Source organism: Rhincodon typus, chromosome 2 (assembly GCF_021869965.1).
Source record: "Rhincodon typus isolate 14 chromosome 2, sRhiTyp1.1, whole genome shotgun sequence".
Classification (NCBI taxonomy): Eukaryota; Metazoa; Chordata; class Chondrichthyes; order Orectolobiformes; family Rhincodontidae; genus Rhincodon; species Rhincodon typus.
Window position 1 is genome coordinate 39,255,065 of NC_063333.1, and position 24,041 is coordinate 39,279,105.

General features: G+C 42.0%; 1 protein-coding gene across 4 annotated transcripts in view; it reads left to right on the forward strand.

Annotated features, from left to right (window-relative positions):
- Positions 1 to 24,041, forward strand: part of pip4k2aa (phosphatidylinositol-5-phosphate 4-kinase, type II, alpha a) — a 266,770-nt gene that overhangs the window by 102,326 nt on the left and 140,403 nt on the right. The window contains exon 1 of one of the 4 annotated variants that reach the window (XM_048609457.1): positions 12,333 to 12,390. The exons of the other annotated variants lie outside the window; for them this stretch is intronic. Within the exon in view, the coding sequence (XP_048465414.1) occupies positions 12,364 to 12,390 (27 nt within the window). The 5' untranslated portion in view covers positions 12,333 to 12,363. Of the gene's footprint in view, positions 1 to 12,332; positions 12,391 to 24,041 lie in introns of those variants that run through there. 4 annotated transcript variants of the gene reach the window in all.

A 24,041-nucleotide genomic window follows, 5' to 3' on the forward strand; every position in this document is an offset into this window, starting at 1 on the left:
TGATGCTGCTTGGCCTGCTGTGTTCATCCAGCCCTGCACCTTGTTGTCTCGGATTCTCCAGCATCTGCAGTTCCTACTATCTCTGACCTGGGTTCGATTCCAGCTTTAGGTGATTGTCTGTCTGGAGTATGCACGTTCTCTCCGTGTCTGCGTGGATTTCCTCCAGCTGCTCTGGTTTCCATCCACAGTCCAAAGGTGTGCAAATTGGTGCATTAGCCATGGTAAATTGCCCTGTAGTGTCCTGTGACATGCAGGCTAGGTGGATTAACCATGGCAAATGCAAGGTTATGGGGCTAGGTCAGGGGTGGGTCTGGTTGGACGCTCTTTGGAGGGTCAGTGCAGATTCTACAGGCTTAAAGGCCTCTATCTGCACGGTAGGGATTCTGTGAACCTGCCCCAATTACAGTCAGACAACCAGTTTATTAATGAAAAGACTTTTGCATGTGTTCAAAGGGGCCAAGTAGAGAGACCCATTAGGGGTGTGGAAGAATATTTTGGCCCCTGCATTTGCTTTTTCGCTGTAGCAATGGCTTATTGACATCATCCAGTGTTGACACAATCACTATGGGTACAATAAGGATAGGAATTACTTCTTGATTGAGAGGATTGGAAATCGAGTAGGGAAGCAGAGATACTTCAATTTGCAGAACAATTGATTATTAAGCAAAATAGTGCAAGTACATAAGAGCATTTTTAAAACCGTTTGAGATCCTTGAGAGTACAGATTTAAGTCTTTTAATGATCTTCAGCCACTGCCTCACTTCGCTACCAGAATCTACAAGAAGAAACAAACACTAAGATAAAAATATCCACAAGCACCAGTACAAAAGATTTGGAACTGGCATTAAAAGATTCAATAGTAGATGAACAATGCAGTGTATGATTTTAGAAATGTTGGCACATTCTATTGATAAAGTTATATTGCCATTTCTGTTCAAGATTAATGCTTGCTGAAAGCATTCTGTCTCTTTCATTACTATTAGATAAATTAAAAATATACCTTGAGTAGAGTATCACATGAAGTGTTATGTATGTATGGAATGTTCTGAGTAACGTCACTAATCACCATGTGTTCAATTAACCATGCAATATGTTCAATTACTTGATTGTAGCTAGACAAGCAACACCGGCACCATCATATGGATCTTGCATATAACCAGACAAACAATTTGCTTATTAGCTGCCAAGTGTACCAATCTAGACATACCAGTAACTAGAAATCGAAACAGTCAAATTACTCAAACTACTTCTGTTGTTGTCTATTGCTTTCTTGCCTATCTCCCTGCAATTACAACAATAAGAAACAGTATTAAAAGTTAATATGTGCAATTGTTTAAATAAATTGTTACTTTAATTTGTAAATATAAACATTTCATCTTGACGTTCATTGCTCTAAAGTCTGCCACTTTCTGCCAAGGAGCTCCCCTCCGCTGTTGGGACTTTTGACTTCTCCATTTTTGAAGCTAGCATCCTGGTGAATTTGCACTCTTCTCACTAGGGCCTCATATTACCACTCCTCCCTAGATTAATTTTTTTGTGTATCCTATATGATTCAGTTTGTTATAGAGGTGGACTTTGTGGTCACTCAGAAAGCAAGAACTGCAGCTGCTGGAGTCAGAGTCAATACAGTATGGAGCTAGAAGAACATGGCAGATCAGAGGAGCAGGAAAGTCGACGTTTCAGAAGAGTTTCTCCAGCTCCACACTGTATGGACTTTGTGGTATTGGCTTATGAGGTTTTTAAAGATACCACTGAACTTCACAGACAAAAAAGACTGCAAGAATTTGAGAGAGAAAGAAAATGTAGACACAGCTGTTGTGTATTATTAGTCACACAGAAGATAGACGGAATTGTGAACTTGGACTGAAGAGAACAAGGTCATGAGGACTTGAATGAGGCTGGAGGATTCACCTAGCTTTTGCTAATGGGAGGAGCCTCCTTGTTGTAATGCTGACCATGGGCAGCTTGGGGATTAGAAGTTATTTAACTTCTACAGTAAAAAGAAAACCAGCCATCAAGAACAGAACAGTTTTAGATTACTGAGAACAGATGTACACTTGAGGAGCAAAGTATAATTGAAGAAGAGAATTTTTGGTCATTTTACAAATTAAATGGGGAGCGATGTTGTAGTTTAGATTTCATATTGCTTACTGAAATAGCATTCGTCAATGTTGCTTTTAGTATAAATTAAAAAAAGCAAAATACTGCAGGTGCTGGAATTCCTGAATTAACCAGGAAGTGCTGGAAACCCTCCACATCTGTGGAGATAGAAACCAAGTTAATGGTTCGAATTGAAAATGACACTTTTTTTTTGATGTTTGTGCATCTTGTGCCCTCTGCCACCTATCTGGCATATGGTGCTGATGAGCAATAATTTCCAAACATTAAACATTAAGACTTTCTTAAAACTCACCTCTTTTACCAAGCATTTGGTTACTCACTCCAAAATCTTCTCCTTTGGTTCTCCATCCATTTACTTCTGATAGCACTTTGAATTTTTTTTAATTTGTTTGAGAATCTAGAGATGTATTGATACAAGTTATTTGAACTTAACCAGCATTTGAGCTACCTGTTGCAACTTCATAAAGCGTGCTTTCAGTAATTTTAGTTTATTTGTCAAAACTGAAAAGAAATAGCAGCATTATTCCTCCACTGAAGGTTTCCGGATGGCAGGTTCTGGTAGAGCATTTTAAAAGCAATTTTGCATCAGTCTTCACACCAAATATATAGATAACTCTATAATTGAAATTTCAATGTGGCTATAAATAAGATCAAGTTGGAAGTCACATGATACCAGGTTATAGTCTAATAGGTTTATTTAAAATCACAAGCTTTCTGAGCATTGCTCCTTCATCAGGTGAAGTCACCTTCCGATTTTGTCCACCCCAGTCCAACACTGGCATCTCCACATCACGAATAAGACCATAAGATAAGGCACAGAATTCGGCAATCAGCCCATTGGGTCTCCTCTGCCATTTGATCATGGCTGATATGTTTCACAATCCCTGCTTTTCTCCCCAGAACCTTTGATCCCTTTACTAATCAAATGCACACTCAATGCTTGGCTTCCACAGCCTTCTGTGGCAATGAGTTCCACAGATTCACTTCCCTCCAGCTCAGGAAAAGTGGCCAAAATGTAAGTAGAGGCTTCTAAATTATCATTTTATTCACTAACTATGATATCTGCACAGTAGTGTTGGGCAGACTTTCTACCCATATTTGGGCAATACCAAGATGTGTGCAAATGTCAGAACATTGGAAAAATTGTCTACAGTTATATGAAGTCTGATGGTGGGAACTAACTTAGCTCTGATTGCTCTCATTTCGAATTAATGAATGTGGAATTTTTCTTGTAGGTAGATTTAGCGTCTAACATGGCTAAGACTTCTCTGGATTGGGTGCATTCTCCACTCTCATTCAAGTTTGTGTGATCTTGTTCTGTCTAGTCCAAGTGCAAGATCCCAGCTGTCTTCTTCATGGCAAATAATACATACTGTCTGAAGGAATGAATGAAATATTTTAGTCTATTTCTACATCTGCTTTTTCTGTCAAATTCTTGCAGTCTGCTCAAGGAATTGAAGCCTGGTCCCTGGTGCTGTGAAGCAGGAGTGTTAGCCGTCCTGGACCACACTGCATAACATAGTGGTGCAAGCAGGAACTCTCAAGACATTTAAGCACTATTTAGATGAATACAAGGCTGTGGGTCAAGTGCTGGAAAATGAGATTAGAGTAGATGGATGTTTAATGACCTGGACAGACACTCTATGACTCTCTGATTTATGAACGGAGCCTCCAGAAGTAAGTGACTGCAGATTGAAGTGCCTTATATGAATTCATGGGGAAGTAAGAAGTTAACCTGAGTGAATGGCACACATGGTTATAAAGCATAATGTTCAGTTGATAGTGTGTATTTTAGTAATTTTTCTCATTTGCAATAAAGTTTTGTTTTGTTTAATAAAGAAGAAATTTTGTGACATAGTTCTGTTTGTTAAAATGTGGTGTTCATATTTAAATACTAACAGTTCCTAATTGGATTGTAACTGGGTGGGCGAACAACGTGCTATGATGGGGTCACCGTGTCAAATTGTAATGTTGTGGGATGTGTTAGGTTTTATTAATTTTTTGCTCTTTCTCTGTTCTCTGTTTTTGTATGCTCAAAAAACAATTTAATACTATATATGACTTTAAAAAATGCCTTTTTCATAGTGAAATCAAGACCTTGCAATAAAACAATAATATAATACAGTACAGCACAGGAACAGGCCCTTCGGCCCACTAAACCTGCACCGATTCCTAATCCTAATTTACTGCTACTTGTTGCCCATGTATGGTTTCTATCCCTCTGTTCACCTCCCATTCATGTATCTATCAAGATACGCTTTAAACGTTGCTAACGTGCCTGCTTCCACCATCTCCACTGGCAGTGCGTTCCAGGCACCCACCACCCTCTGTGTGGAAAATTTTCCACGCATTTCTCCCCTAAACTTCCCCCTCTTACCTTGAACCTGTGCCCTCTTGTAGTTGACCTTTCCATTGTTGGGAAAAAGCTTCTGACTAACTAATCTATCCACGTCTCTCATAATTTTGTAGGCCTCTATCAGGTCGTCCCTGAGCCTCTGTGTAAACAATCCGAGGTTATCCAACCTCTCCACTATTGTAACCCTTGTTTCTTTGTGTGTATAGCATTGTCAAGACTCAATATGATAATATAATTAGCATAGATTCCAATGGGAATTATAAAAAGATAATGCAATCTAGTCAGTATGTCGTATTTTTATAGTTTCAACTGTTGTTGGAAATTCATTTTAAAAAGAAAGTGAATATATGTAAGCAATCAATTTTTAAAAAGAGCCGCTTGCTTATCACATCTGAGATGTCTCAAAGCAGAACGTGCGTGATGAATTACTTTGAAGCACAATGACTGTTATGTAAACAAATATGGTAGCAGCCTTCAAAGACTCCACAAATAACAGCATGCTGATGACCAGTTAACCAGTTTTTTTTTGTTGGTGGAGAATTGTCAAACAGGATGCTGTCATGTTCAAAAAGTGCCACGGGAGTTTAACAATCACAGCATAATGAAAATGTTACAGAAAATACCATTTGTAAACACTTGAGAAATAGATTTTGTTTTGCTATAGATACTGTACAGTTTACAGTCTCCCATGAGATCTTGTCTGGTGTCTGTGCTGGCCCTTTGAAAGAGTATTCAATTAATTTGACACCTCCAGAGCCCTGCATATATTTCCTTTTCAAGTATATTCCAGTTCTGTTTTGGAAACCATTCAGCCCAATCCATCCAAAGCTAATTAACATGCCTTCTGTCATAACTGTAACTTTTTAAAAAAATAATGTAAGTATTTTACCTCCAATAGTCTGGCCTCACAATGTAAAGTACTGATACCTGAACTATCTGTTCACCTCCCTCTCTGAGTCTGATCTTAATATCCTGCCCTCTTCTGTTATTTCTTAGACCATGATAAGCAGTTTCTCAGGGTTCCACTATCAACAACGTGATGGGTCTTGAATATCTCAGTAAGATCTATACTCCGTCTTCTGTAGTACATACAAATTCGGATTTGATCACCTGTCCTTGTAATTGAGATATCTGATGTTGCTTATGAGACAGGTGGCATATAATGACCATCCTGTAACTTGTAGCCAGATTGCACTACCTGTGATACTCCAGGTGGAATAAAGCAATACCCTGTACAGGCTCAATATTACAGCCTTTGATTTGGATACCATCCCCTTCATGGGAGAGCTCAAAATTATACATCATTACTTACCACACCATACAGGGTGTCTGATAGAGGTGTGTAAGATGGAGGAGCATAGATAGGATGACATATTTGTTATTAGCAGGAAGGTCAATAAGGTTCTTGAATAGATTTGTAGCTCGGGTTGTGGATGCTGTGGTTGGTTCACTTGCCGAGCTGGTTCATTAGTTCACAGACGTTTCATTACCCTGCTGTTTTCCCGCCTGGTATTTAAACCTGGGATCCATTGGAAGGGTCAATAACCAGGGGCACAGTTTTAAGTTTGAGCAGAAGGCTAAGAGGAGATTTGAGGATTTGTTTCATGTCGAGGGTGGTGGGTGTCTGGAACTCATTGCCTGAAAGGGTGGTTGTGTCACAAACCCTTATAAAATTTAAGCTGTAATTAGATATTCAAATGCACTGCTGTAGCCTCCAGTGCTATGGGCCAAAAGTTGGAAAATGGGATTAGTGTAACCAGATCTTTGTTGACCTGTCTGAATACAAAGGGCTAAATGGTCTCCTCTGCTGTAAACATCTCATTCTAACTACAGGCCTGTTAGCACAATGTCAGTAGTAGGGAAAATAATAGAATCTATTATAAAGGATGCAATTACTGGAAATTAGACAGTATAATCTGATTGCTTCAGAATTGACATGGATTTGTAGAAGGAAAATTACGTTTGACAAACCAGTTAGTTGTTTTGAGGATATAATTAGCGAAAAATGTAAAGGGGAACCAGTGGATATGGTGCCTTGAGCTCAGCTGTTCACAATCTGTGATGATCTCAAGATGATTTTGATGAACAATCAAGTGCAAAATTTCCAAATTTGTGGATAAATGATGTCAGAGTACAAAATCCCCTAGGAAACAGTCATGATAACGTGGTAGAATTTAGCATTCAGTTTGAGAGGGAGTAACTTGGGTCAGAAACCATTGTGCTAATTTTAAATAAAGATAATTATAAAGAAATCAGGGCCAAGCTAGCTGGAGTGGACTGAGAAAGGGATTTAGAAGCAAAGACAGTTGAGGAACAATGGTAGACATTTCAGAAAATGCTTCATGGCTTGCTACAAAGATACGTTCTAGTGGGAAAGAAGGATTCTAGGCAGGCGATAAATTAGCCATGGATAAACAGGGAAATTAAGGATAGCATAAAATTGAGAGAAAAACACAAAGTTGGACAAAAATCTATTGAGTCAGAGGATTGGAAAAGCTTTCAAAATCTTCAGTCCAACTAGTCTGTGCCAACCATGATCCCAAACTAAACTTGTCCCACTTGCCTCCATTTGGCCCATATCCCTGTAAACCTTTCCTATTCATGTACTTATCCAAATGTCTTTTAAATGTTGTAACTGTACCTGCATCCATCACTACCTCTGGCAGTTCATTCCACATATGAACTACTCCCAGTGTAAAAACGTTGCCCTCATGTCTTTTTAAAACTTTCTTCTCTCACCTTAAAAATATTTCCCCCTAGTTTTGAACTCCCTCCCACCCGAGGGAAAAGACCTTTTGTTATTCACCTTATCTGTACCCCTCATGATTTTATAAACCTCAATAAGGTCACTCCTCAACCTCCTATAAATGATGACCAAAAGAATAATAGAGCGAGAAGACAAAATTTAAGCATGTAAACTTGCTGCCTATCTACATATTAATTGCAAGAGTTCCGTTCAACATATACAAAGGAAGTCAGGGGCCATCATTAATATTGGCTCCTTTGGAGAACAAGGCTGAGGAAACAATGGGGAACCATGGAATGGGAGAGGAGTTGAATACATACTTGGCATCAGTCTTCTATTAGAAGACACAAAAAGCATCCCAGAAGTACCAAATAATCAAGGAACAAAGGAGGATGGGAAATAAATACAGTCGCTATCACTAGCGAAAAAGTACGAAGGAAGCAAATGGGGTTAAACATGGATAAGTCCCTTGGACCTGATAGGAAGCCCCCGAGGATATTAAAAGATATTAAAGTTACTGAGGATGTGCTGGCAGTAACCTTCTAAGAATCTTTAGATTCTGTAAAAATCCCAAAGGATTGGAAAACCGCCAGTATAACTCTTTTATTAAAAAAGGGAAGGTGACAGAAACCAGTAATTGTACACCATTTAGCTTGACATTTGTTTCGGGAAGATGTCAGAATCTATTATAAAGGATGAAATAGCAGAACATTTAGAAATACATAACATGATCAAGCAGAGTCAGCATGACTTCATGAAGGGGAAATTGTGTCGGACAAATTAATTAGAATTCTGTGAGAAGGTAACGAACAAGATAAATAAAGGTGAAGCAGTGGATGAAATATATTTGGATTTCCAGAAGGTGTTTGATAAGGTACTACACGTGAACTACTTAAGATAAGAGTCAATGATGTGTTGTAGGTAGTGTATTAGCATGGATGGAGGATTCGCTAACTAATAGAAGACAAAAAGTTGAGATAAATGGGCATTTTCAGGATGGCAAGCTGCAACTAGTGGAGTTCCATCAAGGTCGGTGTTGGGGCGATGACATAGCTATAGGTGAGAAAACACGTGCTCAGGATGACAGAGTCTGCAAAGTAATTTTGACTGGTTAAGAAAGTGGACAAAAGATTTTGCAGATGAAATACAATGTGGGATAATGTGCAGTTACGCACTTTGGCAAGAAGAATAGAGGAGCTGAATATTATTTAAATGGAACAAGACTGCATAAATCTACACACAGGGATTTTGGAGTTGTAGAGCGTAAGTTACACAAAGTTAGCATATATGTTCAGGTAGTAGAGAAGGCAAATGAAATGTTGGCCTTTATTTCAAAGGAATGGAATATAAAAATAGTGAGGTCTTACCAAAACTATACTAGGCACTATTTAGCCTGCAACTGGAATACTGTGGGCAGTTTTGGGCTTCTTACCTAAGGAAAGATATACTGGCGTTACAATATCCAGAGAAGATTCACTAGGTTGATCCTGGATATGGAGGGATTTCCTTGAGTCGGAGTAGTTTGGACCTGTACTCATTGGAGCTTAGAAGAATGAGAGGTGACCTTCTGGAAATGTAAAAGATTCTTAGGGAACCTGACAAGGTAGATGTTGTGAAGTTGTTTAACCTTGTGAAGTTGTTTAACCTAGGATCAGAGAGAATAGCCTCAGAATAAGGGGTCACCCACATAAGACAGAGATGAGGAATTTCTGCTCTGAGGGTATTGGATCTGTGGAATCCTTCACTACAGAAGGCTGTCGAGGGTGGATCAAAAGTATGTTCAAGGCTGAGGTAGATTTTTAGTCGGTAACAGAATTAGGGATTATGGGGAAAAGGTATGAAAATGGAGTTCAGGATTATCAGATCAAACGTGATCTGATTGAATGGCAGAATAGACTCGATGGGCTGAATGATCTAATTTTATGGCCTGTGGTCTTATGATACAAAGCAAGGTAGAAATGATTGTTGTAAGGATGATGCAAAAAGGCTTCAATAGTATTTGGACAGACTCGGTGGATGGTCAAGAACATAGCAAATGGAATATGAACATGATAAGTGTGAGGCGATCAACTGTGGTATGAGGAATGCAGGTGTAGAGTATTCCTTAAGTCACAAGGGACTAGGAAATGTTAATATCCAAAAGTACCCGCACTTGCAACAGGAAATAGGAAGGTAAACGATAAATTAATCTTTATAGCAAGAAGATTTGAGTACAAGAATAGAGCCATAAGTTATATAGCACGGAAACAAACCCTTCAGTCTGACTCATCCACACCAACCAGACATCCCAATCTAACCTAGTCTAACCTCTGAGCCAGGAGACCCAGCTTCAAAACAGAAGTTGCTGGAAAAGCTCAGCAGGTCTGGCAGCATCTGTGAGGAAAAAATCAGAGTCAACGTTTCGGGTCTGGTGACTGTTCCTCGGAACATTGACTCTGATTTTTTTCCTCACGGATGCTGCCAGACCCGCTGAGCTTTTCCAGCAAATTCTGTTATTGTTCCTGATTTACAACATCTGCAGTTCTTTCGGTTTTTATCTAGACCCAGCTTCAAATCCTACCTGGTTAGTGCATAGTATCATCTCTGAACAGGTAGGATTTGAAAATATCTATCCTGTTTTAGGTATGCAGTCCAAAACTGTCTCAGTTTTAGATAATTTCAGGAATAGATCAATTTTGAATCCTGATCATTATCCTAATTTACAAGTGGAAGAAACCGACAGCATTCTGTTTAGTATCTTTTCCATTCTGAATTCATTCAGTAGATATTTTCTACTATTGTAAACTTTGTCCCATGTTCCTAAATTCATGTCTGTTTTGACCTAATTGGTAGCCTTTCATGCAGAACCTTTGGGTGTCACTTTGTCTTTTTATTAAAATAATGTCAAGAAGATTGAGAACATCTTTTGCTTTCATCCCTGGATTTAGATGGGCAATAACTCTGGTTTGTCCTCTGAAAAATAATCACATTTGTTGGTTTGGTGTTGATATGCTGCATATTACAGTTAAAATGATTACTAGTGCACCACATCAAACTACTACTTTTTTGAAAGTAAGTTACTCTTAGGTCATTTTAAAAATGGCATGATGCTAATGCTAGCATTTTAAATGGGAAACCCATGTCAAAAGGACAGTTAAAGCAATTATGTTTGACATGAACCCACAGCACAAACAAGGCAGTAGTCAGACCATAGTTGGAATGCTGTGAACAGTTTTGAGCTCCTGAGGGAAAATATACTGGCATTGGAAATACACCAGAGAATGTGCACCACGTTGATACCAGGTATGGAGGATTGTCTTAGAAGGAAAGGCTGAGCAGGTTGGGCCTGTACCCATTGGATCTCAAGGGAATGAGAGGTGACCCAATTGCAACTGGGAAAATTCCTGGGGGACTTAACAAGGTTGATGTGGAAGGGTTGTTTCCCCTTGTGGGAAAGTCTAGGACAAGAGGGTATAATCTCAGAATAAGGGGTTGCACGTTTAAAAAAGATGAAGGTGAATTTCTTCTGAGGCTGTCAAATTGGTGGAATTCTTTACCACAGAGCACTGTTGAGGCTGGATGATTAAGTATATCCAAGGCTGAAATAGGTTTTTAATCTGTAAGGGAATCAAGAGTTCTTGGAAAAAGACAGCAAAGTGGAATTGAGGGCTATCAGATCAGCCTTGGTCTCATTGCATGGTGAAGCAGACCCGATGGACTGAATAGCTCACTTCTGCACCTACATCTTATGTCTAAACTGATGTTAGGATTCGTGGCCCAATAATTTGTTGCGATCTTCATTTGTATCTGTTTTAAGAGCTGCAAATCAATAATTAATTGCTTCACAGTAAAAATGTTATATGACCTCAAACAGCCTTTCAAAATATTTGATGCGGTTATTGGTTGTAGTAGTCTTTGGCATCTTAACCCTGAATTGTTTTAAGCTTTTATTTGAGGTAAAAGGTGTTACTCAACAGTGATCCAAGTTGTGCAGAATACTTCCTGTTATGACATTTTTAAACCATCTTTCTCAGAACGCAACTGTTTCTTTAGAAATGTAACTTCCCAATTGCTGTGTAACCTAACTAACAGCAGCAGTTAGAAATTTGTGCATGAACACTTTTTTTTTGGGTGGTGAGGTGGTCTGTGCTAAACCCTCCTATGCTCCCACTCCCATCTCACCACAGTGTATTTGCTTTTCTCAAATTATAACCCTCTCAGTAGTTTACACATTTCTAGAGTTGTTCCTTGGTTGAAAGTGCACCCTCAGACTTAAAAATGAGCAACATCACAGGATATTTTTTAAAAGTTTGAAATGGCACACAGTACTGTAAACATCACACATTGTAATAGATAAACAATTTTAGAATGTTGTAATATAACCAAAATACTGCAGAGGCTGCCAAATGGAGTTTAAAGAAAGGAAATGTAAGAAGCGATCAACTGCTCTGGCAACAACTGTGGAACAAAAAAACGTTAATGTTTAAGACTGATGACTTTTCATCAGAATGACAAGGGGTTAGATTTAACTTCAAATGCTGGTGGACACGATTCAAATTGGCAATCTTGCTTGACTAAATGACAATTAAATTTTTGGTTTATTAAAAGCTTTTTGTGTTTATGGCAGTTAGACATTCTGGTGTAAAAGGAGCAACTAGGTTAAACACATCTCCATTTCTGCAACACTATTCAACATCCTTTATTTAAAAGTAAGTATTACAATATTTCATTTTGGATTCTGACTTGTATCCTGAAGAGCAATTAAACTATTGATCTTGCTATGCCCAGTGTTCCCACCAAACAATTAAGCTAAGTGGTTGACTTCACAACATAGCTGATTATTCCATTGGCAAGGTGCAGTGTAATATGATGATTGTAACACTGATTCTTATTCAACAGCATATAATCCAACTGACACTCTGATAGCTCAGCTGGTAGAGCAGAGAACTGTAGTGCGTCACAAAACCAACGGCCTTAGGTTGTTGGTTCAATTCCAATTTGGAGGATTTCAGGTCTTTTGGCCTCTTGTGGTGCAGAATGTCTGGGTTCAAGTCCCACCTACTCCAGAGGTGTGACGTAACATATCTAAGCAGGCTGATTTATAGTATCTAGCACCCAAAGGCACAGCCACAGAGTGAAGATACAACTCTTTAAAACTGAGATGAGGAGGAATTTCTTCAGCCAGAAGGTGGTTAATCTGTGAAACTCGTTGCTGCAGAAAGCTGTGGAGGCCAAGTCATTGAGTGTATTTAAGACAGAGATAACTAAGGTCTTGATTAGCAAGGGGATCATGGGTTACAGGGAGAAGGCAAGAGAATGGAGTTGACAAACATGTCAGCCGTGATCGAACAGTGGAGCGATGTTGATGAGCCGAATGGCCTTATTCTGCTCCTACATTTTATGGTCTATCATGACTTGTGTGTCTCTCTCTCCCTGACTCTGTCTCTCTGTGGCTGTGTTTAAAAATCCTGTGTCTCTCATTCATCTGTGATATTAGAGATGTGATACTTTGTTACAGAAGGAAAAGTAATCAGATTTTAAGAAGACGTAGTAAGAACTGCTGAAGCTGGAGTCAGAGGTAACAAAGTGTGGAGCTGGAGGAACACAGGCCAGCCAGAGGAGCAGGAAAGTCGGGACCCTTCTTCAGAAATGGGGGAGGGGGAAGGGAGCTCAGAAATAAATAGAGAGAGGAGGGATGGGCTTGGGGAAGGTAGGTGAGTGTAGGTAGGCAGTGGTGGTGATTGGTCAGTAAGGTGGGAGGGGCAGATAGGTGGGAGAGAAGATGGACAGGTTGTGTCAGGTCAAGGAGGCGAGGATGAGAGGGAGGGTTAGTCATGGGATGAGGCCGGTGGTGGGGAGATTTTGAAACTGGTAAAATCCACATTTAGGCCATTGGGCTGTAGGCTCCCGAGGTGGAATATGAGGTGCTGCTCCTCCAGTTTGCAGGTGGTGTCATTGTGACACTGGAGGAGACCCAGGATAGACATGTCACCCAGGGAGTGGGAGAGGGAGTTAAAAAATGGTTCGCAACCAGAAGGTGTTGTCGTTTGTCGCAAACAGAACATAGGCACTCTACAAAGCAGTCTCCGAGCCTCCACTTGGTATCTCCGATGTAGAGGAGGCCACATTGGGAGCAGCGGATACAGTAGACCATATTGATGGATGTGTAGGTGAACATCTGTCTAATGTGGAAGGTTTGTTTGGTGCCTAGAATGGAGGTGAGGGGGGAGGAGTAGGGGCAGGTGTGGCACTTCCTGCAGTTGCAGGGAAAGGTGCCGGGGTGGTGGGGATAATGGGGAGTGTAGTGCGGATGAGGGAGTTGCAGAGAGAGCGGTCCCTATGAAAGGCAGATAGGTGTGGGGAGGGAAATATATTTTTGGTTGTGGGGTTGGATTGTAGGTGGTGGAAGTGGCAGAGAATGATATGTTGGATATGTTTGTGAGGACAAGGGGAATTCTGTCTTTGTTTTTATTGGGGGGAAGGGATGTGAGGGCAGAGGTGCGGAAAATGCAAGAGATGCAGTCGAGAGCATTTTCGACCACCGAAGTGGGAAGTTGCGGTCCTTGAAACAAGAGGACACCTGGGATGTTCAGGAGTGGAACACCCCATTGTGGGAGCAGATGCGGCGGAGGCGGAGGAATTGGGAGTAGGGGATTGCATTCTTGCAGGAGGGTGGGTGAGAGGAGGTGTAGTCCAGGTAGCTGTGGGAGTCGGTGGGCTTGAAATAGATGTCGGTTTTGAGGCAGTCACCAGAGATGGAGACAGAGAGGTCTAGGAAGGAGAGGGAGGTATCAGAGATATCGGAATTTGAGGTTGAGGTGAAAGGTGTTAGTAAAGTTGATGAACTGTTCGAGCTCCTCGTGGGAGCACGAGCAAGTGCTGATACAGTCATCGATGTAGCAGAGGAAGAAGTGGGGGATAGTGCCAGTGTAGCTACGGAAGACGGACTGTTCCACGGATCCTACGAAGAGGCGGGCATAGTATGAGCCAACAAAAACAAAGTTGCTGGAAAAGCTCAGCAGGTCTGGCAGCATCTGTGAAGGAGATAGTATGAGCCAATGCAGGTTACCATGGCCACCCCCACAGTCGGAAGGAAGTGGAAGGAGTCAAAGGAGAAGTTAAGGGTAAGGACGAGGTCGGTTAAGTGGATAAAGGTGTCGGTGTCGGTGGAAGGGGACTGGTTGGGCCTGCGGGAGAGGAAAAAGCAAGGGGCTTTTAGGCCATCTGCATGGGGAATGGAAGTGTACAGGGACTGGATGTCCATAGTGAAGATGAGGTGTTGGGAGCCAGGGAATTGGAAGTCTTGGAGGAGGTGGAGGGCATGAATGGTGTCCCAGACGTAGGTGGGGAGTTCCTGGACCAGGGGGGAGAAAACAGAGTCAAGGTAAGAGGAGAGAGAGATAACAAGGTGTGGAGCTGGATGAACACATCATTTCTGAAGAAGGGTCCAGACCCAAAACGTCAGCTTTCCTGCTCCTCTATTGCTGCTTGGCCTGCTGTGTTCATCCAGCTCTACACCTTGTTATCTCAGATTCTCCAGCATCAGCAGTTCCTACTATCTCAAGGTAAGAGGAGATAAGTTCAGTGGGGCAGGAGCAGGCAGAGACAATGGGTCGGCCGGGACAGTCAGGTTTGTAGATTTTGGGAAGGAGATAGGAATGGGCGGTGCGTGGTTGGGGAACGATGAGGTTGGAGGCTGTGGGCAGGAGGTCACCTGAGGTGATGAGGTTGTAATTTGTTTGAGAGATGTTGTTTTGGTGGTCAGGAGTGGGGTTATGATCGAGGGGATAACCGGAGGAGGTGTCAGAGAGTTGGCGCCTGGCCTCAGCTATGTAAAGATCAGTGCGCCATACCACTACTGCACCCCCTTTATCTGCTGGTTTAATAGTGAGGTTAGGGTTGGAGCGGAGGGAGCGGAGGGCTGCACGTTCCATGGGGTAGAGGTTGGAGTGGGTGAGAGGGGTGGAGAGGTTGAGGCAATCGATGTCGTGACGGCAGTTGGAGATGAAGAGGTCGAGGGAGGGTAGGAGGCCTTGGGGTGGTGCCCAGGAGGCTGGGGTGTGTTGGAGGTGAGAGAAGGGATCTGTAGAGCATGGGTTAGACTCACGGTTAATGTTCAAGACATGGGCATTGTTGGTCAGGCTGCACTAACTTAGGAAGAAGATTGTGACTTTAGGGAGTGTAATGTACATTTGCTTGTCTGTATCCCGGTAATGTAGGTGAACTGTAGGTCACTGTGTGTTAGATCATATCGTCAACCCTCTCTTTTCCCCTTTCTCCCAATCCCAGTTACACGCTGCTGGATCTAGTGGATGTGGGACTGTAGTCAATCTTGGCACTGGTTTGGGTGCACAGAAGGCTATTTAGTATTTGGGGGATAATAACAGATCATTCTGCCCAGCAGGACAGAATCTAATCTATCAGCAGGAAACCACTCCACCCTCGGAGACTGGAGTTAGTTTAGTTAGAGCAGAATAGATTGAGGAAGGGTCATCGGACCCAAAACATTGTCTCAGTTTTTTTTCTTACCAGATGCTGCCAGACCTGCTGAGCTTTTCCAGCAACTTCTGTTTTTGTTGTAGACTGAGGAGGAAGTGATTGTGATGTATAAATTTATGAGGGAAATAGACAGAGTAAACAAGAACGAATCTTTCTACTTAGTGGTGGAATCAGTATCGGGGACACGAATTGATGGTAAGGGGCAGGAGGTTTCGATGAGATGTGAGGATTCTTTTTCACTCAGATAGTGGGGGGATTCTGAAACTTACTGCCGGGAGTCTGGTAGAGGTAGAAACCGTCATAACATTCCAGAACTATTTTGATGTATAAAATAAACACCGTAAGAAATGCGGATGCTGTAAATCAGAAACAAAACAGAAGTTGTTGACCAGGTTCTGCAGGCCTGGCAGCATCTGTGAAGAGAAATCAGAGTTAACTTTTCGGGTCGAGTTTCCTTTCCTTAGATCTATTCTCTCTGCAGATGCTGCCAGACATGCGGAGTTTTTTCAGCAATTTCAGTTTAAATGTGATGCCATTACGGACAAGACTATGGACAAAGTGCAGGAAATGGTATTTAAATAGTTAGAGGGCTGTTTTTGACTGGCACAGATTCGATGGGCGGAAGGGCTTTTTTCTCTGCTGTGGGCTCTGAAACTGGGTGAACGCTTCAGGTCGGTGAGCATGGGGAGGGCGGCATTGAACAAAGGCAATGAGCAGATGAAGGGTGGGAGAGCTTCACTGACAAAAGGTCTCGTGTTGCAAAATCAAGAGGGTGATGGAGAAGTAAAGAGACAAAAGAAGTGTCTGGATGAGGTGTGAATGGGGCATTAATAACCGCGAATGCAGAGTAAAGATAAGCAGGGAGATACATACGAAAAAAGGAGCAGATGGAAACCATTTTTGCCAGAGATAAGGAATTTTCTTTTCACCCAGAGAGTGAGGAACCTGTGGAATTCATTGCAACAGGAAGCGTCTGAGCCCAGAACTTTGAATATTTTTTAAAAGGAGTTAGATATATTTCCGAGGTCTGAAGGGATGAAAGGATATGGAGATAAAACTGGAACAGGATAGTGAGTAGTGCAACAGGCATGTAGGGCCGCATGGCCTATGCATGCTGTAGCAACAAATTACTGCAGGTGCTGGAGTCTGTACTGGAAACAACAAATGCTGGAGATCACAGCGGGTCAGACAGCGTCATGTAATGTGGACAATGTGGAAACAGGCCATTTGGGCCAACAAGTCCACATCGCCCCTCCAAAGAGCATACAACCCAGACCCATTGCCTTACCCCCGCATTGCCAATGTCTAACCCACCTAACCTAAACTTCCCTGGACACTATGGGCAATTTAGTATGGCCAATTCACCTACCCTGCATATCTTTAGACTGTAGGAGGAAACTGGAGTGATCCTGTGCAGTCAAGGGGAGATGATGAGACTGGGAAAATGTGTGTAGATAGTTTGGGTCCTGTTGAGATCAAAAGGGAAGAGGTATTGGGGGTCTTGAAAAACATTAAGGTAGATAAGTCCCCAGGGCCTGATGGGATATACCCCAGAATACTGAGAGAGGCAAGGGAGGAAATGGCTGGGGCCTTGAAGGAAATCTTTGTATCCTCACTGGGAACAGGGGAGGTCCCAGAGGATTGGAGAATAGCCAGTGTTGTTCCTTTGTTTAAGAAAGGTGGCAAGCATAATCCAGCAAATTACAGGCCCGGTGAGCCTTACGTCAGTGGTAGGGAAATTATTGGAGAGGATTCTTCGAGACAGGATTTACTCCTAACTGGAAATCAATGGGCGTATTAGCGAGAGGTAACATGGTTTTGTGAAGGGGAGGTCGTGTCTCACTAACTTGATTTGAGTTTTTTGAGGAAGTGATGAAGATGATCGATGATCGAGGGTAGGGCAGTGGATGTTGTCTACGTGGACTTCAGTAAGGCCTTTGACAAGGTCCCTCATGGCAGGCTGATACAGAAGGTAAAGTCGCACGGGGTCAGAGGTGAGCTTGCAAGCTGGATAAAAAACTGGCTCAGTCATAGAAGACAGAGGGTAGCAGTGGAAGGGTGCGTTTCTGAATGGAGGGCTGTGACTAGTGGCATTCCTCAGGGATCAGTGTTGGGACCTTTGCTGTTTGTAATACATATAAATGAATTGGAGGAGAATGTAACTGGTCTGATCAGTGAGTTTACCGATGACACAAAGGTTGGTGGAATTTCAGATAGTGATGAGGACTGTCAAAGGATACAGCAGGGTATAGATCGGTTGGTAACTTGAGCAGAGAGGTGGCTGATGGAGTTTAATCCAGAAAAATGTGAGGTAATGCATTTTGGAATCCATATGGAAAATATCAAGTAAATGGCAGAACCCTTAAGAGTCCTGATAGGCAGAGGGATCTGGATGTACAGGTACACAGGTCACTGAAAGTGGCAACGCAGATGGAAAAGGTAGTAAACAAGGCCTATGGTATGCATGCCTTCATTGGCGGGGGCATTGAGTTTAAAAATTGGCAGGTAATGTTGCAGCTTCATAGAACCTTAGTTAGGCTGCATTTGGAATATTGTGTTCAGTACTGGTCGCCACACTACCAGAAGGATGTGGTGGCTTTGGAGAGGGTACAGAAAAGATTTACCAGAATGTTGCCCGGTATGGAGGGCATTAGCTATGAGGAGAGGATGGAGAAACTTGGATTGTTCTCACTGGAATGACGGAGGTTGAGGGGCGATCTGATAGAGGTCTACAAGATTATGAAGGGCATGGACAGACTGGAGAGTCAGAAGCTTTTTCCCAGGGTAGAAGAGTCAGTTGTCAGGGGCCATAGGTTTAGAGTGCGAAGGGCAAGGTTTAAAGCTGATGTACAAGGCAAATTTTTTAACACAGAGGGTGGTGGGTGCCTGGAACTCGCTGCTGGGGCAGGTAGTGGAAGCAGATACTAGAGTGACTTTTAAAGGGCGTCTGGACAAATACACTTTGGCCGCACTTGGAGTATTGCGTACAGTTCTGGTCACCGCATTATAGGAAGGATGTGGAAGCATTGGAAAGGGTGCAGAGGAGATTTACCAGGATGTTGCCTGGTATGGAGGGAAGGTTCTATGAGGAAAGGCTGAGAGTCTTGAGGCTGTTTTCGTTAGAGAGAAGAAGGGTAAGAGGTGACTTGATAGAGACATACAAGATGATCAGAGGATTAGATAGGGTGGACAGTGGGAGCCTTTTTCCTCAGATGGTGATGGCTAGCACAAGGGGACATAGCTTTAAATTGAGGGGTGATAGATATAGGACAGATGTCAGAGGTAGGTTCTTTACTCAGAGAGTAGTAAGGGCGTGGAATGCCTTGCCTGCAAAAATAGTTGACTCGCCAACTTTAAGGGCATTTAAATTGTCCTTGGATAAACATATGGATGATAATAGAATAGTGTAGGTTAGATGGGCTTCAGATTGGTTTCACAGGTCGGCGCAACATCGAGGGCCAAAGGGCCTGTACTGCGCTGTTATGTTCTATGTTCTATGAACAGGATGGGAATAGAGGGATACGGTTCCCGGAAGGGTAGGGAGTTTTAGTTGTGACGGGCAGCATGTCAGTGCAGGCTTGGAGGGCCGAAGGGCCTGTTCCTGTACTGTAATTTTCTTTGTTCTTTGAAACAGAACAGACCATTCAGCCCAACTGGTCTGTATACATGTTCTATCATTCAGTAAGAACATGGCTAATGTGTGATGTAGGTGTTTATAGTCCACACAAGGTACCCGAAACTGTAATTATTTTCTCCGGCTTACTCCCTTTTCCCTCGTGTATGTGTCAAGCCTCTCCTTAACTGCGTAATTGTGATTTTCTTCAAACCTTCCATATAGCAGCCAGTTCAATACCCTCACCAAAACAAAAGCAAAGTACTGCAGATTCTGGAAATCTGAAATAAAAACTGAAAATTCTCAAAATATTTAACAGGTCTGGCAGATCTGTGGTGAGTGAAGCAGAATTAAATCATCAAGTGAAGTACAATTTGAAAGGTCCTTGTCCTTGTGGTGTTACCCTGATTGCCACATCGGCTAATATGTAGTTCAGTGTTGGCTACAAATGAAGTAATTGCCACTGACAGGTGGTTGCACACTGTGAAGGGGATCTACTATGTAATTCTGAAGCAATCAAAAGCAGCATAGGCAGTCTTCAAGATGGCACTGTCAGGAGTTTCAGACAGAAGTGATCCAGGATTCTGGGAAGCTATGGCTGACAAAGAGGAGCTGCTCCTACCAGAAGTCTGCTCGGGTCAGGAAAGATCAGGCTTGAGCTGAAGTGTGATACCACCACAGTCAATTGCCTTGTCAGACCCTCCTTTCTAGCTTTCAAAAATCAAAACCTGATCAGCACCCCAGTAAGTGACCCTCAGTTACGGGCCCCCCTCCAATTTACCATGCTGCACTTCATGGAACCAGGAGGCCAGGCCCACCGATCTGAGCTTGTAGCTGCATCTTGCCATCTCCTTGTCCATGTTCCAAGCATGCGCATGATCTACCAACTTTGGGAAGGTCTACACAGCAACTGGAGAGAGCCAGACAATGGAGACAGTGTAGTGAAGGAATGGTGGCCAGGGAGATGCAGGTTATTGGTTGGATGTCAGGTGCAGTCACTTGGACTGGTCATTTTCCTGTTGGTAGGCAAAGCTATTAATGGGAGTTGAAGTACATGTCCCCCACCCTACCTCAGTCCAAGGCTTGTTAACTCCACACTGGACCCTCAGACAGTATTCCAATTCAAGAGTTTAAATGTAGATGTCATGTTCCCCTAATGGCCCAGGTTTATCCATTAACTAGCTGATCCCTATGAGCAGGAAGGTCCCATAATTGTCTCCTGATCTGTGCTGACTTTTACGCAGGTTAGAATTCAGAATTCTGTCTCTTTTCCATGCTTTGACCTGGGAAAATCTTTCTGGGCCTTGTGTTCAACAACCTACCAGAAATATGCGTTTGTCAAGAAAGATTGGACTTGAGCTGAAGAGTGATGCCAATGGAGTCGATTATCTTACTAAACTCACAAAGCAAGACCTCTTGGATGACCAGTACCTGTTGAAACCAGCCCAACAAATGTTCATTGTGCTTGTGAGAAAGAGAGGGAGAGAGAGACAGAAATAGGAGATCTGTTAAAAATGTTCTGGTTGTCCATAAAATCAGCGGACCATTTGGCTGCCTGTATACGCAGGAGCTGTTTTGTATTATGGATAATCATTAGGGTCATAGCAAGGGCTTTCTGTGCATTCTGGGCATCCTTCTTCCATTACCTGTACTGTCCACGCCCTATCAAGTGGTCAGTGGTCATTGATATTCTGCCATATCGTCTTTACAGGTAAGGTACTGCTCTTGGTTAACAAAGTGGTTTACTGTTATTATGCAATAAATGCAATTACATTGCTGCTCAGGGACAATTATTAAGACTCTTTGGAGCTGTACAAACTACATAGAGTCATACGGCATAGAAACAGACCATTCAGTCCAACTAGTCCATGTAGACCAAGTTTCCCCAACTAAATTAATCCCATTTACCTGCTTTTGGCCGATATCCCTTCAAACCTTTTCTATTCATGTACTTATCCAAATGTCTTTTAAATGTTGTAACTGTACCTGCATCCACCACTTCCTCCGGCAGTTCATTCCACATATGAACCACTCCCCGTGTAAAAAAAAAAAAAGAAGTTGCCCCTCATGTCTTTTTTAATCTTTCTCCTATCACCTTAAAGATATGCCCCCTAGTTTTGAACTCCCCTATCCGAGGGAAAAGACCCTTGCTGTTAACCTTATCTATGTCCCTCGTGATTTTATAAACCTCTATAAGGACACCTCTCAACTTCCTACTGTCCAGTGAAAAAAGTCCCAGCCTATCCAGTCTATTCTTATAACTCAAACCCTCCATTCCCAGCAACATCCTTGTAAATTTTTTCTGAACCCTTTCCAATTTAATAATATCCTTCCTACAGCAGAGTGGCCACAACTACACACAGTACTCCAGAAGAGGTCTCACCAGTGTCCTGTACAACCTGAACATGATGTCCTAACTCGTGTAGTCAAATGTCTGAGTAATGAAAGCAAGTCTGCTAAATGCCTTTTTAACCACTCTGTCTACCCTTGATGTAAATTTCAAAGAATTATATACCTGAACACCTTTGTCTTTCTGTTCTACAACATTACCCACGGCCCTACCACTAATTGTATAAGTCTTGCCTTTGTTTGTTTTACTAAACCACAATGCCTTATATTTATCCAAACTAAACTCTATCTAGAACTCCAGAACCAGGAGCAGGAGTAGGCCATCTGGTTCATCGAGCCTCCTCCGCCATTCAATAAACTAACCTTTTCGTGGACTCAGCTCCACTCACCCACACGCTCACCATAACCCTTGATTCTTTTACTGTTCAAAAATCTATCTGTCCATTCCTTAAAAACATTCAATGAGGTAGCCTCAATTGCTTCACTGGGCAAGGAATACCACAGATTCATAACCCTTTGGGTGAAGAAGTTGCTCCTTAACTCAGTCCTAAATCTACTTCCCCCTTATTTTGAGGCTATGCCCCTTGTTTTCGATTCACCCACCAGTGGAAACAACCTCCCTGTTTCTATCTTATCTATTCCCTTAATAATTTTATATGTTTCCAAAAAATCCCCCCTCATTCTTCTAAATTCCAATTCCAGTGAGTATAGTCCCAGGCTACTCAATCTCTCCTCATAAGCCAACCCTGTCAACTCCAGAATCAAGCTAATGAACGTCCTTTGCATCCCCTCAGTACCAGTATATCCTTTCTCAAGTAAGGTGACCAACAGTGTACACGGTACTCCAGGTGTGGCCTCACCAGCACTCTCTACAGCTGCAGCATAACCTCCATCCCTTTAGCAATGAAGGACAATATTCCATTTGCCTTCTTAATTACCTACTGCACCTGAAAACCAATTTTTTGTGATTGTGATTCTGCCACTCGGCAGCCCATTGACCTTTTACATCTGCTCCCTATAAAGGCTAATGTAGAACACCATGTCTCCTCCCACAGACTAGGTGAAGGTAATACAACTTCAACATTTGCTCTTTCAGAACTATTACTTTAAACAGACCTGAAACATAAACACTCTCTTTCCCCACATATGCTGCTAGATCTGCAATGAATTTCCAGCATTTTCAATTTTATTCCACACTCTTACTGCTCTTTAAAAAGAAAAAAAAATCTTCCTTAATTAATTATTTGATCTGCTCATGGCTATCTTATATTTATGATCCCTCATTCTGGGTGCATCCTCAATTGAAAATAATTTCTCCACATCCATCATATTGAAACACTTCATTACTTTAGTAACCTCAGTCCATTCATCCTTCTATTGACATATAAGAATTCCAGTCTGATAATTGCATCCTCAATCAAGTTGGCATCCTTTCAACCATTTTCTGTGCCTTCTCAGGTGCTTCAATCAGCTATTTTTTGTAGCATGGGGATCAGAACCTCAGTACTCCAGTTGTGTCTCCCTGTGCTTCAATCTAAAGTTAATATTGCCTCCTGTGTCAGTATGATATTTATGCTTCCTGGTATGAAAAGGATTTGGCACAGTATGTAGAATTCAGACTATTTTCAATAAATGTATTGGTTTATTTGAGGCATTCATGCAAGAAATTTAAAACTGGGGCCATGTGAAGCTTTACACTATTGCCTAGCCTTAAACTTACATTTCCAACATGTGGTTGAGGTAGAAATGATGTAACTCATGATTAGATAAATAATGGGAAAGAGGTAAAGGCTTTCTTCTTGGAGTGCAAACTTTACACAGTGATTGTTTTCCTGTAGTTGTGGCTTCTATTTTGTAAGTCCATGTTGGTTAGCTATGCGTTAAGCATCACCTGGTGTGTTTCTTAGAATGTGTTTAACAGGAAATTTGAGTATTTGTCTTCAGTGCTGTCAAAAGATATGGCACCAGCTGTATAGTCAAGATGGTGTGTAAGCTGGACGTAAAGATAAAGGTGATAGTATTTTCATGATATTGAAGCTGTTGTCTTCAGTACTTGTTTATTTGGCTGATCTGAAACCAAAAATATATTGGTTGTTACAACTTCACATTCCATTCCAACAGTTTACAAGTATCTGGGTTTGCTTATTTAGACCAGTAGCCTTGAAGAGACAGATCCAGTTAACAACTAAACCTCATAACAATGCACTGCTCTAATCCCATGACTATCAGAAATAATGCTATGGGAGGGAGATTTGTTAGTCCACAAAGGAAACATTTAATGATTGTACTGCACTGAATTGTTTGGTCAGTGCAGTTGCTACAACAGCGAGCTCAACAAAAACCAATGCCAAAACAATGCAGTATTGTTCTTTGCAGCA